The sequence below is a fragment of the Bombus vancouverensis genome, unplaced genomic scaffold, assembly GCF_051014615.1.
Source record: "Bombus vancouverensis nearcticus unplaced genomic scaffold, iyBomVanc1_principal scaffold0084, whole genome shotgun sequence".
NCBI classification, from domain to species: domain Eukaryota; kingdom Metazoa; phylum Arthropoda; class Insecta; order Hymenoptera; family Apidae; genus Bombus; species Bombus vancouverensis.
Window position 1 is genome coordinate 99,566 of NW_027468975.1, and position 16,482 is coordinate 116,047.

The 16,482-nt window shown below is 36.9% G+C and overlaps 2 protein-coding genes across 6 annotated transcripts in view; one reads left to right on the top strand and one right to left on the bottom strand.

Annotated features, from left to right (window-relative positions):
• Positions 1–12,896, bottom strand: part of LOC117162928 (uncharacterized) — a 40,006-nt gene extending 27,110 nt beyond the window's left edge. The window contains exon 1 of the transcript XR_013061765.1: positions 12,812–12,896. The gene's annotated coding sequence lies outside the window, so the exon portion shown is untranslated. The remainder of the gene's footprint in view (positions 1–12,811) is intronic.
• LOC143305090 (venom serine protease Bi-VSP-like) lies at positions 11,053–16,237 on the top strand. 5 transcript variants are annotated; one of them, XM_076627660.1, is made up of 9 exons: positions 11,053–11,733; positions 12,062–13,494; positions 13,707–13,802; positions 13,879–14,157; positions 14,233–14,501; positions 14,585–14,681; positions 14,844–14,948; positions 15,381–15,452; positions 15,597–16,237. In XM_076627660.1, the coding sequence occupies exons 1-2, from the start codon at positions 11,602–11,604 to the stop codon at positions 12,215–12,217; spliced, it is 288 nt and encodes a 95-aa protein (XP_076483775.1). In that variant the 5' UTR covers positions 11,053–11,601; the 3' UTR covers positions 12,218–13,494; positions 13,707–13,802; positions 13,879–14,157; positions 14,233–14,501; positions 14,585–14,681; positions 14,844–14,948; positions 15,381–15,452; positions 15,597–16,237. The 5 variants fall into 5 exon arrangements, with proteins under 5 accessions (XP_076483775.1, XP_076483773.1, XP_076483772.1 ...); XM_076627658.1 differs by having other exon boundaries at positions 11,053–11,507; positions 11,579–11,733; positions 15,026–16,237; XM_076627657.1 differs by having other exon boundaries at positions 15,026–16,237.
• The last annotated feature ends 245 nt before the right edge of the window (positions 16,238–16,482 follow it).

Below are 16,482 nucleotides of genomic sequence, written 5' to 3' on the forward strand. Positions count from 1 at the left end.
CAGTGATTTGGCCGACGATTTCGGCCAATCTGCATAACTTAACGCGCGTTTCCATTCGCTAGTAATTAGAGTCGGCGATGCTTACTTTGTCTCGGTCGGCAACGAAAAAGATAAAAAAGAAATCCGATTGACCAACGATAAGGGAACTTCCGAGCAGAAACCACAGATCCCATCTCGAGGAGTATGTATCGTCTTTAACGAGCCTTATTTTCGCTTTCGAGTTGCGTGTCACGGGAGGCGAGCATATCTATATTCCCTTTGTAACTTGATCTGCACTGCACTGTGTGTATTCGATAATATTTTTCGCGAACGTGCGTGCTGAATTTGCTGGGAGAATTACTAGGTAAAACGGAGAATATTGCAATTTCTACACAAAGGGTGTGTCACGATCTTTCAGCTTGGTCACAAATTAATATAGCGTAGTCTATATAAAAAAAATCTTACTAATAAAATTATTATACGATTTCCTGCGTGCACGACGCTCGAGGAATAAACGAAAGTGTAATTTTCATTTTCAAGGTTCGCGTCACGAAACATACGCATTTACGGATACATCTCACCACACAGTATCGTATTGTGATTGCAGACACGTGTTTGATCAGTAAAAACGGGACACGTGGTCGGTGAACGCTTGCACGTCAAGTACAGGATGTGAATTTTTGCGTTTCGTCCTCCAGGCCGCGTGAGAAGAAACACTAGACAGGCCTCTGATATATCGCACGGGATACGGGACACTGCGTTTGTTCCAGACGCACACAGATAGGCCACGCATGGACGAATGAGAACTTATATTCCGGCACAAGGATAATGATTGAGGATAGCGTCGCCAGATTATAGAAATTAATGGTAATCATCGTTCGACCGCGAATCCCGCGAATTCCCAGCTACCAGGAAAATGCTTATTTTTCTTTTCTTTATCAATACCTAAGTAAGTTTGAAAAGTTACATGTACAACAGCAACAATGTAAATATGGATGCTGTTGACATTTAGGAGGGAAAATGTCGATGACTATGAGAGTCCTCTTTCCATCATATGTATAGTTGGGATTAAAGGATATTTGTATCTCAACGTTTATTTGCACTTTTAGAAGTTTCTCTTTGTGTATTTTGTTTGACTTCCGGATTTTCAAAGATAACAGTATCTTAAGGATACAAACTTTAAACGTATATATTTTTCACACCTTGTTCGACCTTCGGGTTAAGTAAAGTACGGATTATGTACAAAGGTATTTAAAGCGTTATAAATCACAGATTTACCCAGCGTGGCATAAAACGAAAACTCAACTCACCAATGTCCTTGATACGAAGTCTTGACGAGTTTCACAGTGAAGAGGAACTGTATAGCGCACATGAGGAGACAGCAGAGGTTTAGGGAGAGGGCGAGTGCGCACAGCGCTAACGTCACCTCGTAGACAATCGTATACTCTTCCGGGCTGATCAGGCTACTCGGCGTCACCGTTAACGGTGAGATCTTCAGCAAGAAGATCAACGAGAGTAGCGCCAGTAACAACGACACTAGACACAATAAACCCAAACTGGTCAACGTCTCTTTCGCGCCAACCTCGTGGTCCTTGTGATTCCTTGACAGGGACGACGACCAGGAAGCGTTCAAGGGGTACGCCGTGGAACCGGGACCGGTTAACTGTCCCCCGGTAGTCGTACCCTGAAGAGCAGGTGCAGGCGAAGGTGTCGCCTGACTGGGTAATCTGGACAGTCTCGAGATATCAAAGCCTCCATTCGCTTTAGGTCTGCTGTCCTGGTGCAGCGGCGCCTGGGATATCACTCCCAATGTAGTCGACAGATTATTATTATTGTTATTGTCATTCCCACCGGCAACAGGACTGACGCTGTTCACAGAATGCTTCGACGTGGACAACGTGGACAGATTAAGAGCGTGCGAGTGATTCAATCGTTGAGAAAGATTGTTCACGCTCAACTGAGAATGATTCAAAGGGTGTCTGTGAGTGGAAGATGGCGTGGTGGCAGCCTGATGCACGTTGGCTCTTTGATGGACCACCGAGTCGTAAACGTCGACTCCCCGTCCTTGGCTGCCCCCTGTCGTTCCACGAACGTTGCTGTTTTGGTTGTAATGATGGTGTTGCTGTTGATCCTGTTGGTGACCAGAATGATGGTGGTGGTGGTGGCCGCCGTGCAACGAGCCCGAGCTCGCCTAGTAGTCATTGTGCTGGTGCCTGAAGCCCGCTGACGACGGTTGCCCCGTCAGGATATGCTTCAGAATTACTCGACGCTGGAATGCCTGAGGAAGACTGCGCTTCTTCCTGCTCCTCTACATGGCGCTACGCGGGACTCGCTTCTGAGCACGTCTTTCTCGTTGGAGGCTTAATCTTTCTTTTCTTTCCCAGTAGAATTTTTACACAATTCTTTCTCCCTTTTATCATTAAATTACCTGTAATTCTTAACGATTTTTAATCTTTGTCGCTTCTTCCCTATATATATATTTTTGTTTACTTTTCTCCGTAGCGAATTTTGTCTTTCTGACGCTCCAACATCTGAATATCCATCTTTTACAATGACTTGTTCTCCAACTTATTAAAATTACATCTCTCCCGTTGCACCGACCTTCTTTAAAGGTTCCCGCGGCAGGTTGAACCCGCATCACGTATCTTCCCTCTTCCTTCCACCCCTGTTCCCTTTCTCTTTCTATCGGACGGGAAGAGCGGGAACGCTTAAAACGCGCGAATCACGCGAGCGCCTCACGATTTGCGAAACATCACGTGAAAATCACCGATCCGATCTCCGTGCGCGCGGTGCACCGTGAGGGTAACGATTAAATCGACAGGATATACTTTATTGGCTATTCCGTTATTACAGGCTGTAGTTGGCGGGAAAATAGTCATTATGGATCGATGAACTCCATTGTAACAACGCACCTTCGAATTGCATCGGAAACGCTTCTGTATTGCGTCCACCGTATAACCTATCATCGTCTGTTTAGGGTAAATCAGTGGATCGGAAGTTACGTTTCTATGTTTCTCGCCTGTCAATATAACACTGTGCAAGAGATACAGCAAGATCCTAAAATCATTCGAGTACAAGTAGCGTAAAATGGTCGTTTAAATTTCAATAAATTAACTATTCATACGTTAATTGTACGCGGTCAGGATTAAGGGGTACGGCGATGGAGAAGATTTTGTTAGCTAGATGTTGAGTAAATAATCGAAGATGATAATTTTATAAATGTTTCGTATTTATGATGATGGAAAAGATTTAATTTGAGTTACGTTACGTTTGAATAAGATAAACTTTTCCAAGAGTGGAGGATTTGTAGAGATAGTGGACGTAATAGTAGTATGATTTAATACTTGATGTGTCTTTTTTTTCTTTGACATATAGGTCACTGTGGGGAGTAATATTGATCTAGATATAACTATCTTTTCTGAGAAGTACGTATATGCTTATGGGAACTATGTTTGGTTAATCAATAGAGCCATTCTTTTGAGAAATTGAATCTAGAAGAATTCGACGATACTTTGCCTTGTTTCAATAGTACATCATTTTAAACAACGCCTGCGATTATAGTATATAATAGCACATAGGTATATGCAAAATTGCATTTTCAAATAATTAAATCAAAAATATAGGAATGTATCAATGGGAAGAATATTTGTTAAAGATCTTTCCTTTTTAATCAAATTCGTCCAACAACCCCATTCTCGCAAACATAAAATGAACGGTGCCTTTCTCAAAGAAACAAGAAGAAAATTGCTGTCGTTCTAAAGTTCTTCTCCATTGCTAAACTACCGTTCGTGTTTCTAGTTACACTCCAATTATTCGATTGTAAGAAGCAAGCAATCCCTCCATCCAAGGGCTAGATATAGTTTCTCGAGTAGTTCTCTTCAATACCGTTATATCGATGAACTCTTTTTGAATAAAGTTCACATTTATAAAGCAAACACAATAAAATACGACAGGACAATTGTAATCGATAAATAACATTTTATTGGGATATTATAAGAAGCTAAGTTATCGAGTTCTAATTGTGAATATCAAGCGCTCGTCGTTCGAGGAGATTACCAATATTTTCTTCCTTAACAATATTAATTACGAAGTTTCGATACCGTTTATGACATTAAGATCTCTTGATAAAGTTGTATCGTTAAAATCTTACTGTTCCTAGGGAAAATATATAGTTAATATATATAGTTAAATATTTGTCGGAGATGAAAGGACACCGGAACCTTGGGATAGCCCCGCAACATTGCAATCTAAAGTCTACTATAACTGTAACTAAACTATTGTAGTTATTCAATCCGATTGTAATTGTTCGAGATTAGTGACGGTGAGCTTTGGCTCGAGGTGACAGTCTGTCGCCCAACGTAGCCGCGGTCAAGGGATGAACGCTTTGCCTAACGAAGGTATGGAGTAATTCTATAGCTCTCCTTAAAAGAAATATTCGTGGCGACACGCGACAGTAAACATTCCAACGGTTTCTGTCCCGTGGCTCGCCACACGCAGAGCCTATTCTTCGAGTAAGATGATTGCCAGATGTCGATGCGTCTCCACAGTACATGTTCGGCTAGCCCGAGGGCCCGTTATAAATCTTAAGGTTTAGTTAACTAAAGTCCTTCAAACAGACAAACAGTCTTTGTCCCAACTACGGGAAGATAGGGGAGACATATTTTTCAACGAGCGGCGTCTCCCACTAGCAACTTTCCCTCGAGGGCGGCTAGCATCTTTTTCTAACCACCGATATGGAGATTGACCAATTAGCAGCAACGTCAATTTCCCTTACTTCCTAAACGAAGGCTTTCCTCGACGAATCCGATGATCTCGTGTCCTTAGAAACACCCCATTATAGTTATCATCTGTGGCATCATCGGGGCGGGACGGGCATTCTTTTACGCGCTCCCGTCGACCAAAGAGTAACGTCTTTACGCTCAGCAATTATTTTTACGAGTCAGACTTAGATTCAGCGAGAACGCCCATCTGTCATCCCGTTGGCCGCGGATTCGTTACTGAACCGGAGACCACTGTCACTAGTGCCGCGGACGTCTCACCGCCGTGGTAGATTGTCAAACCTGTGTTATTCATACCTGTGTCAATAAATCGTATCTTCGTTACACCGCAACGATGGCTACCTTCAATGAAGACTCCTCAAACACCGACAAGCCTATCCCCAATGTCATTCCGACATATATATCCACTGAAAATGCGCTCTTGTAGACAAACGCTCGATTCGCGTCATAGCTTTTAAAGCTGGTCGCATCTCAATCAGTTGGAAAAAGTTTTTCCTGTAGCATATTTTATTTTTAGGAACCAACAAGGTCTTTGTTTATTTCCTTCTTTTTTTTGCTCCAATTCCCCCATTGTTTTTTCAAGGATAGTATTTCAGAGCCATTAGTCAAGTTCATTGTAACAATAAACGTACGTTTCGGAAACATTTTGTGCTGTGAAACACAATACACTAAAGTTTGAAGGTCACATCGATTTTCGAAAGTTTATAAATGGAGGTGTATGACAGTATCACCAGCTGTTGCTGTCCCCAAGCGCCAAAATACGTTCTGACTACTATTTTATGTATCTCACAGAAGTATGTCTTCATTCATCATCTCCCATGCCATCCACCAACGTGTTCTTAACATGTTATCTCCTAGTAAAATATTGATGTTGAGTCAGATATCCAACTGAATAATCTTTTCGGTGTCTACTATAAGACATTTAAAACCAAGGCTCGTACACACGTGTGCTTATACGTCAGATGTAATACTTAACAGGAAACCTGCTTATATTAATATTAAATTTATGTATAGTAGGATGTTCGACCTTTGTAAAAATGAAATTATAATACATACAGTTTCACCGTGGAAAAGTGAATCTTTCTAGCATGTCCACGCAAATGAAGGGGAGGGGAGCACTGTGCATGCACCAAACAACTTTACGTTCGTAATTTTTCACACAAATGTACAACTGTAGGGAAAAAATTATCTCTGATTTTTCGGATGTTAGGAATCGACAATATCGCATAACGGAATGCTGTGTTCTACGTATTCTATTTTTGTTACGAAAGTGGTACAAACGAAGTCCACATAAGAATAGTACAACAAAATCGGTTAAGGTTAGGTTATCGTGCAGATATCGCGGCTTTTGCATTGGAAATCGCGCAACTGCCAGTCTCGTCGTTCCTTGTAAACGAAAGAAAGGTATTGTAATCGGTCGGAATTAACATAAAACTAGTCGCATGCGACCATATGGCCTGAATGTTCAATAAACGAGAGTAGAGCGCGAGCTATGTGATTCTAACCGTTTAGGCGGAAACTAATGATTGTAACCAGAGCCGAGATATATGCCAATATTACTTAGTTCGACAAAGCGTATAAGATGAGGAGAGAATCGCGATAAGGTAGAACAAGAGACAGATATTTTCTACGTAAAGCAAGTCTGTCAACTAGATTGAAATCCTATAGCTATAACTACAGTGAATCCATATTCTGGCGAATTGTCTTTTCACAAATGAAGCTTCTGAAGAACGGAATTGATACAATAACTGTTCATTCATAACTACTGTTGTAAGAATCTATATATTTGTCTATCTATATCTATATATATCGATCTATATATATTTGTCAGAATGTCATTTTATCAAAAAACCCATCCTCTGTAATCATAGTTTAACGAAGCATAATTAATAGGAGAGGTAGAGCGTTAAGTGGAGATGATTTAATCACAGTTAAGTAGATAAATCTCCTTATTAGTCTCTTTAATTAAAATGTTCTACGTTTTATTTGCGTCATTTTTTTCCTTCATCCAATTTAAAATGTTTAAATAACAATAGCCTATACAATATAATTTTATGTAAAAAAATTGATTGTACCATGTTTATTACAGATATTTAACACTTTTGTGTACATACAAAATTTAAATTATACCTCGCTTGAGAACAAAAATTCTATTTGTTTTCCTAACATGTACTAATAATTATTGATCAAAATAGAAAAAGCTGGAGGAGATTACTTAGGAAGATTACTTAGCTTCTTATATTCCTGTCAAGGCTCGAACGTTTTATCTTCTTTTAGATTTTCCTAAGTTTCCATTTCTCTGACTTGCTATTTGAGTTAGCTTAGTATACGTGCTATACATAGGTATGTATAGTGTCATGATCGCGACAGTCGTGAGTTACCCACGCTTTATCCTCTGTAAACTATTTATAAAAGAGGAACAAATTACATGTTAGAACTTTCAATCAATTTACCAATACAAATAATTTTAAACAAGAAAAAAGACCTAATGCAGTGGTTTCAACTTAAACATATCCAACAGTTATTTACGAATAAATAGTATAAATCTTTTAGCAACATGAAATTCGCGATATTTATTCAAATATTTATATTTACAGTGCGCCATCAGCAAAGAAAACGTGTTTATCGAAACGTGCGCTATCGATTTTATGCTTTTGCCACGCAAACAGGGAAATTGCAACTCAAAATTGAATTCGCACTGCAAAGCGTCGACGTTACGACATCAATTACATACTTCAAAAACACCGAAGGTATCACACGGAATCAGAGAGATTCTATGAGAAGTTAAACGCATAGTCACCCTATTGGGAATAGGATTGCTTTGATTCGAGCTCAAACATAGGGAAAGCTGAAAGAATCTTTTGCGGATCTTCCTTCTTCTCTACATTGGATTTTATACAAAACGACTTTAACCTTTTCAAGGAAATACGGAAATAAGGATTTTAGATAGAGAGATTTATCTGGAAGGAAATGGATAGAACCAGTTCTTGTTGGTTGAAAGATTTTTTCTCTTCGCAGAGATTCAAGCTTTAAAGAACGATCAAATATGTGCGCAGCTGACTTACGCGTGAAGTTATTATTAAAAAAAATTGTTGCATTTAAAAGGATAAATATTAATTTAAATTTAAAAAAATTGTTAGTTCAATTATCATGTTTAATTTAAATTTAAAAAAATTGTTAGTTCAATTATCATAAGTTTAAAGATATGTAGATATTGTATTTACATATCGAAAATCAGACAGCAATATTAATTAACACACCTAGTCAAACGCACACGTACTTTAAAACCGTGCTTTAAAATCGATATTCGCTGAAACAATACATCGCTCTGCGCTTCCAATTTGTTTTCGCACGAAGAATCAGTCCACTCATTGTTACCGTCACCATCTCTACCGTAATCTGTATTACTCGAATAAATTCTATATCTTGATTGGAAAATCACATATTTTAACGATCTTCCTTATTTTTTGTTTTTTATGACTTTAATTGGCAATTTCCATAATGTTCTATAACTTGACAATAGACTGATAATATTTCAGGATATATATATACATACATCATGTTTTTGAGGATTCTGTAGTAAAATAATTATAGTTGGGGAGTCCAACTTCCCAAACCGCGACAAACATATTTCACACATCCACGACGACTTTACAAGCAGACCCCTCGCGGTTTTGGGAAATCGATGAAGGACCCTCAATTAAACATATCTCAGAGGGCAGATCGACGATGCGAAGAACACTTCCAAGCCCACACCCGACGCACCAGCGAAGGACGATACATCGTCGCTCTACCTTTCAATGATCAGCTTCAGTCACTCGGATCCTCTAAAACGCTGGCAATTAAACGACTCGCCTCACTCAATCGCCGATTCCAGCACGACAAACGCTTCGAATCAGAATATCGAACGGTAATACAGGAATACCTGGCATTGGGACACATGACGAAGGTCAATGTCAACCACTCCGACGACAACGGATACTATTTACCCCATCATGGCGTGACCAAAGCATCGAGTCAAACCACCAAACTCCGTGTAGTTTTCGACGGATCGGCACCAAGCACTGCCGGAACCTCCCTAAACGATACACTTTACACAGGACCCAAGTTACAGGAAGATTTATTTTGTATATTAATTAGATTCCGCGCTCATCAGTACGTACTCACTGGCGACATCGAGAAAATGTATCGGCAATTCCTCGTACGACCAGAGGATCGGAAATATCAAAGGATATTATGGCGCAGCGCGAGTGGAGAAACAGAAACATATGAGCTTAACACCGTAATACTCTTATCATAGAAATAGAAGCAGTCCTCAATTCCCGCCCGCTAACTCCTATCTCCACCGATCCAAATGATCTCCTAGCCCTCACTCCCGGACATTTCCTCATTGGCGATTCATTAATGTGCTTACGTGATCGAGATTTCAGAGACATTCCATCGAACCGACTCTCCAAATGGCAGCATATCCAACAGCTTAAACAACATTTTTGGAACCGCTGGCATAAGGAGTATTTGAACGAGCTAACCAACCGCAATAAATGGAGCAAGGGTGGACACAGCATCCAAAAGGGCACAATCGTCATCCTCAGAGAGGACAACGTTCCCTCCATGCATTGGCCTCTGGGCCGAGTTATCAAGGTTCATCCAGGCGCCGATGGTGTCATCCGGACAGCTACAGTTCAGACGGCAAAGAGCATTTTGGATCGGGGCGTCAAAAGGCTTGTCCCACTGCCAATTCAACCCGATCTCGAGAAACCCGAACAACTAGCCACCGAGACGAAATAAGATGGGAACTTCAACCACACCTCGCTAGTTTGATCGGTACCCTCTCAACGGGGGGAGAATGTTACGCCATGCGGCTTACCATAGGTCATATTCTTAACTATCGATAGCGCCACTATAATGTCGCAGACGGATCGTCGCGTCTGCCCGGCAAACAAACATTGTAGTGGCAAGCGCGTGGTTCATTAAGCAGGGCGACTTCCAGAAACGTCGACTCGTGGCCCGTATTTTACCTCGCAGTAAAAGAATGTGGCGTGATCCGAACGTAGTGGGGGTCGCCTTCCAGAAAAAACGAAAAAAATCGAAAGGCGTTCAGAACTTTTCGAGAAGTCGAACCGTCAACACATGTGGTATGTCGCGCATTACTTATCAACCAAAACGCAGTTACATTTTTTTTGTTCCATTTATATCTTTCTAGTTAATAAGTTGTTGAAATAAACATTAATTTATTTGTGTTAATTCTGTGGAATTTCATTGAACTACCCTTATTATCATAATCGAAATAAGGGGATCGATCAGTTCGTGGCGTCGATTATTTAATCGTAACGGGAACTTACAACTCTCGTTGACGTGCTATCCCGCGATCGCGTCTCTCCGCGAACGGTCGAAACAAAATGATTCACTAAAAACTGTCCTGAATTCCTAAGAATTTATTTACCGCAAAACTGACAAAGTGTTTATTTAAAAAATGAGGTTGAAGGTAGTCCTTTTCTTTCATTTCATTCATTTTCATTTTCTTTCTTAAGTATGGCTAACACAATATCTAATCAATTAAAATTTTATATTTTCACGTGAAAAGTTTCTTTAGATAATTATTATCAACATGTTGACTAACTCTTACGGATTAATACGTGTCTGTAGGGCAATCCGGTGGACTTGATCGGCTTTTTACTTCGAAAGTTGAGTAATCGGTGTCGCTTTCTTACGCATCTTTGAACTGTATAAATGTTTTAAAATTGTTTGATCCAGAATGTACGTACCACACCGGACAATCAAGAAGGCACGTTTTATGTCTTTCTTTCCGATTAATAATAAGCCATTTACTGCAAAGAATGAACTTTAAAGGCATTAAACAGCACATCAATGTACATTTCAATTAGACTAAATAATAATGATATGATTTTATCGGTAGTAACTTTACTTATTAACTTGAATTATTTCTTTCTTTCACTTCATGTTAGGAAGAGTATCTTTTTGCTTGAAATAAAAAATTGATATAGGAGTAATAATATAGATAGAGATCAAAAACTGTTAGGGCAGAAATTACACGTTTGAACTTTATAGTTCAGTATAGTTCAAATAGAAATTATATAGAATTATTTAATAATTTGTATTCCACTGGAATAAAAATTTAATTTCTGTCTTTATCAAGTCTCTATTTCAGAGTATTTGTACGTATGTACTTATCGTCTGCTGTATGATCGAATATCGAATAGGTAATAATCGTTGTTACTCGTTATGTGAGAAAAAATTATGTATATTCACAACTATGACTATTGCATTTTAGGCGCTTGGCCATGGATCGCTGCATTAAGTTTTCGTAATCCCCGAAACCCAGACAAACCACTATGGAAGTACGGAGGTTCCCTGATAACGGCTAGGCATGTTTTGACCGCAGCACATTGTGCACATATGGATGGAATAGAAAACATACACAATCATAATATTGCCATTCTTAGATTGGTGGAGGAGGTGCCATTTTCGAGTAAGTCCTCAAATATATATATATATGCTATTGAGTATTACTGAAGTATCATATCCTGAAATTTCTTACTGTACACATATATTGTGTCATAAAGCGTGTACAATTCTTTCTCATACTTTTGGTCATTCGTTTCCTGCATTTTCATTTATTTTTTTATTTTTCAGGGTACGTATATCCCATTTGTACGAAAGAGCCCCTACGAAAGAGCAACTTCGTCGGCTATAACCCCCTTGTTGCTGGATGGGGAGCATTAAGATATAGTAAGTGATATCAATTTTATAATAAAATTAAACAGTTCCAGTCTTAAATATCTTTCTTATTTTCTTCGTAGGACGACCACGACGTAATGCATTAATGGAAGTACAAATGCCAGTGATTAAGAACGCCGAATGCAAAATAGCTTATTCCAAATTTCCTAATGCACCTGATATCACTGATGGTATAATATGCGCCGAACATGCTCAAGGTGGAGAGGATTCTTGTACGGTAATTAAGTTACAGAGTTACTACAAACTATACGGTATCTGAAGACACGTCAATTTGAATTAACATCAAATCGACGTCTTAAACATTAGAAATAATAGATAAACACAATTTAATAGTTTTGCCCACTTCTCACACCTCATTATGGTATTTAGTCTAATTTCCTTCTAATCTTAGTTTTGTTCAAAATACATATAACATGTACATTATAAATTGGAGTATTTCTATACACAAATCAATAGAAGATTATTACTGTATATAAGTATAATTTCAATACAATTCGATCGATATATTTCAGTATCTTTGATTAAAAATTTAACGATCCTTTCAGGCTGACCGCGGCGGACCACTGCTGATACAACATGAATTAACCTCGTATTTAATAGGTATTGTGTCTTACGCTTATAAGTGCGGCACAGCTGGCTATCCCAGCGTTTACACTAGGGTCACATCGTACCTTGACTTCATTCTCCAAGCGATGCAATAATATGATATTACTGTTCCATAAATATCATTGTGTAAAAAACGTAAAGTTGGATTTTCTTATTGTGGAGATAAGAAACAGCTCAAATTTACATTGTTTTGTACGTTACAAATTATAGGCTTAAAATGTACGAAATGTAACTTTGAAACGACACTAATTTTTTACGCACGATAAACCTCCACGACTTAGGTATGTAAAGATGATAAACGTATATTAATTCTATTAATTTGGTAATAATAAACCAACTTTCTGAGAAGTTCTGTAAATTTCGTTTCTGTTGTATCAAGAGAATAATGGAATATTCCACTTAGATCGTATACTTCTTGTATGTACATACAAAATTTTCCGGCTAATCTAAAACACTTCATAAGATAGAGAGCTTCTGGAAATTCGGACACAGAGAGTACATAAAATACAAGATAAGTCTCGTGTCTTTCAAAATTATTTTTTATTCGCTAAAAACGTCCTGTATATTCATGCAATCACATGCAACCTCGAAACTTCACTTATTTTTTATCACTTTCCAATTCAATACACTGTTTCTGCATTTTTGACTATATGTAAGAGAAATTTCCATTCAGCCAAAGGTGTACTTACAGATTATAGATTCCTATACGACTCTCGGTAAAAATTTATCCGCACTCCAGATAGTTAAAACTTCTGTCGACCATATTGATCCATCTGCACTCTTCGTATGACGTCTATATCTGTTCAGTGCTGCTGCGTAGGTTTCATTGTGTTACGTCAATTCGTTTGTGCAGGATGCTGTGATTCGTTTCTTGTGGTCTGAGGTTATGTTTAATGCCTATATTTATCAAAGATTTAATGCACATTATGGAGAAAGTGTTTTGTCATGAAGTGTGTTTGAATGGGCACAAAAGTTCAAAGAATATCGCACAAGTGTTATGAAAAAACAGCTGGACGCCCGTCCACATCCACGATGACAACATTGAACGTGCTATCTATGGAATAGACGAGTGACACTGGATAATGTGGCAAATCATTTGCAAATCAGCCACGGCTCTGCTTATGCAATAGTGCACGACAGATTTGGGTTTTAAAAAGTTTGTGCGAGATGGATGCCGAAAAAGCTGATGAAAAGGTGAAGACGACGATGCATTCGTGGTTTGCAGCTCAGCCCAAAACATTTTTTAACGAGAAAATATGAAGGTCCTTCAGCAAATGGACAAAGTGTATACAGAAATTGAGTGATTATGTCAAAAAATGATGTATGTCTTTTTTGACAATTGCTTAAAATAAATTCTACACCGACAGAGAGGGTAACTTTTTACTCACCCTCGTAAGACACTTAAATTTCCAATCTATTATGATGAATAAAAGAGTTTATACTATTAAATCTAATTGTATTTTGTTGCATGAGAGTACACGTGTATGTGATGTACATTACCTTTATATCCCCTTGAACGCTTCAATATTGCGCATATATACTATATTTTGTGCAGCTTCTATAAAATTTTGTATGTTTGTTTAGGCTGTTAATCGAGAGGCTGGAGTACAAAGAAGTGGCACAATGATGTGGGCTGATGACATTTATAATTATCAAGGAATCACCCCTACATTCGCTCAGGTATATATCGTTGACTATAATGTATTTAACATATATGATTGTTAGAATATTAATAATTAATTTTTAATTCTATCAGAATTTTAATGAAACTGTCCCTTGGGAAGGAAGAACTGATACCTTGATATCAGGGTTTGTACATCCTATATATACGACAAATTTTAGAACATTATATAACGAAGAACCAGATCGTCGTGGCCATGTGATGTGAATAAAAGGACTTGAATTTGATGATATTTTTATAATGTTAGATAACATAACTAAGTATCTTCACAGTAAGATAGGATGACATGGTTTACATGATCTTAATGTTGTTCACTTGAGTGATGATATTATAAGGAAAAGTGTAATATCACAGGTAGGATGATTCATAATTTAGAACTACTAACTCATGTATGTATTAAAAATTAAAGAAATATATTAAATTTTATAGGATATTTATGTTTAGTAACCAGTAATTCAGAGATTGGTATTCATGGTTACTATAACGAGGCTGTAGAAACGCACCCTTTCTTCTTTGCAAATGGTCCTGTATTTAAGTCTAAGCCGAAACTGGAACCTCTGAATAATTTAGATTTATTCTTGTTATTTTCTAAAATACTTATCTACAGTATACCATAAGGAATGATACCGTATCACACCTAATCAAGTGCCTTAAGAAACATCAACAGGATATCACAGTAATCCCTTATCGACTGATATGTAAGTAAAAGTTATGTGTCATTGTTATACACAGTTATGTGTTAGTGTTATACACAGTTATTTATCATTTTCTATTAATTCAGTTGTAGCCACTACAATATCTATGACACCGGTAGTAATTATAAGATCAATAATGATGTTCTATAAGAGGAAATGATGATTAGGAACAAAAACTTACAGGTAAGTCAAAGTATATGTTATTTGCCATTTGAAAAGAAAGTTACTAACTTAGAATTTTTTGATAAATAACAATTGTGCAAAATATATTGGATTTCAAATTTGTCAAAAATTGAAATTTAAGAAGCATTGTAATAATATAACATTAATATTTTGATTTTTCAGGAGATATCATGCGGTGGATGGATAATATGTAAAAAATATTAAGCAGTATATGAATTTTCATATTGCGTAGAGATAACAAAATGAATTTTAAAAAATGTCGACATGGTAATAAGAAATAGCATCATGACAAAGAATATATAAACACAGTTTCATTTTTTATAAATAAAAATTTGTTGTTCCAGATTTTGAAATATAGTGAAACGTTTAATTAGTATCTTAATATCTTTAAATAATTATTATTTTAGAATCAATTGTAATTGTATCATACGTACTTTTGAATTCGTGCAAGAACATATGTAATTTTGAAGTAGTTATTATTAGGAAATTGTTAGACGCGAACAGTATGCGAAAAGTTAGTATGCAGTGTAATAATTATCAATCAAAACACAAGAATTAAATTCTTGAGGAAAAAATTTCCGGAATTTCTTATTTAGATGATTATAAAGAAATCCATAATAAAAAGGAGCTGCTTTCTAATACTTCTCTTCCTTGTAATGCCTACGTTAATAATAACGAGGTTCGACTTTTTGTTTTTAGAGGGATACTGGAAAATTTGAAAGTACAGTACCATTGGGAAGAAAATCACGATATTGAAAACGATATTTGCAAGTAAATTTCCAAAAAATCTGTTTTCAAATTTTCGCTTTCTATTTCACATTAAAAGAAAGGGCTGCCTTCTTTCTCTGCAAGACAAAACAAACATTCTGAATCTCGTATCAATGAATGATGTCAATAAGTTATTTTTCTTTTCAGATTGAACAATATTCCAGATTTATTCATAATTTCATACTACGCGAAGAATAGACTTTCATGGGTATATAAAGGAAATATTAAGTATAGGAAAACTCTTTTTCGTTGTAGGTGACATATGCTTCACGGTTGAACACAAGTATTTTTGAACACATATAAGTGAAAAAGTACTCTTATGGAGAAAAAGAATTGATACCTTCGATTGACATTAGATAATGTATATAAACTTATGAACAATCACTATCGGTTTGTATTTTAGGTGCACACGCAGATTTGTTGGAGTTCTTATAAAATGTACATCCTGTACGAACGTTTTATTCTTCCAAATTTTACGATACTATGTCTCATATAATAACTATATGGATTAAACGTAATATAAATGATCCGAAAATAGACTCGAACGACATTAATTGTCTTTCTATTTATATCAATATCGAAAATACAAGTAAAGCTGGAACAATAGTATGCAAGAATGGACTATTTATTATTTTAAACCAAATCATAGCATATTCAGAATGCACAGTATTATCATGAAATGTAAATGAATCAGTTGTAAACGAACGATTTTACTGTAAAATCGTTGCCTCCTTTTTTTCATCTGAAATATAGCAGCAATGAGTACATTCTTTTAATATATAATAAAACGAGATATCTTTATAAAGTTACATATGTCATCACTGGTAACTGTTATCTCGTATGACACCAAATATACCGTTAGTATGGAATGATATTTTTATGAAGATATACTTTAATGATAGATTTTATGAATGAAACGTTATATAAGAAAAATTATCTCTTGTTATTCTATGATGTGTAGTAGCTAATGAAGATTAATTTTACAAAGTATTGGAGCAAAAGAGAATTAAAAAATTAAAAAGATCTAAATAAG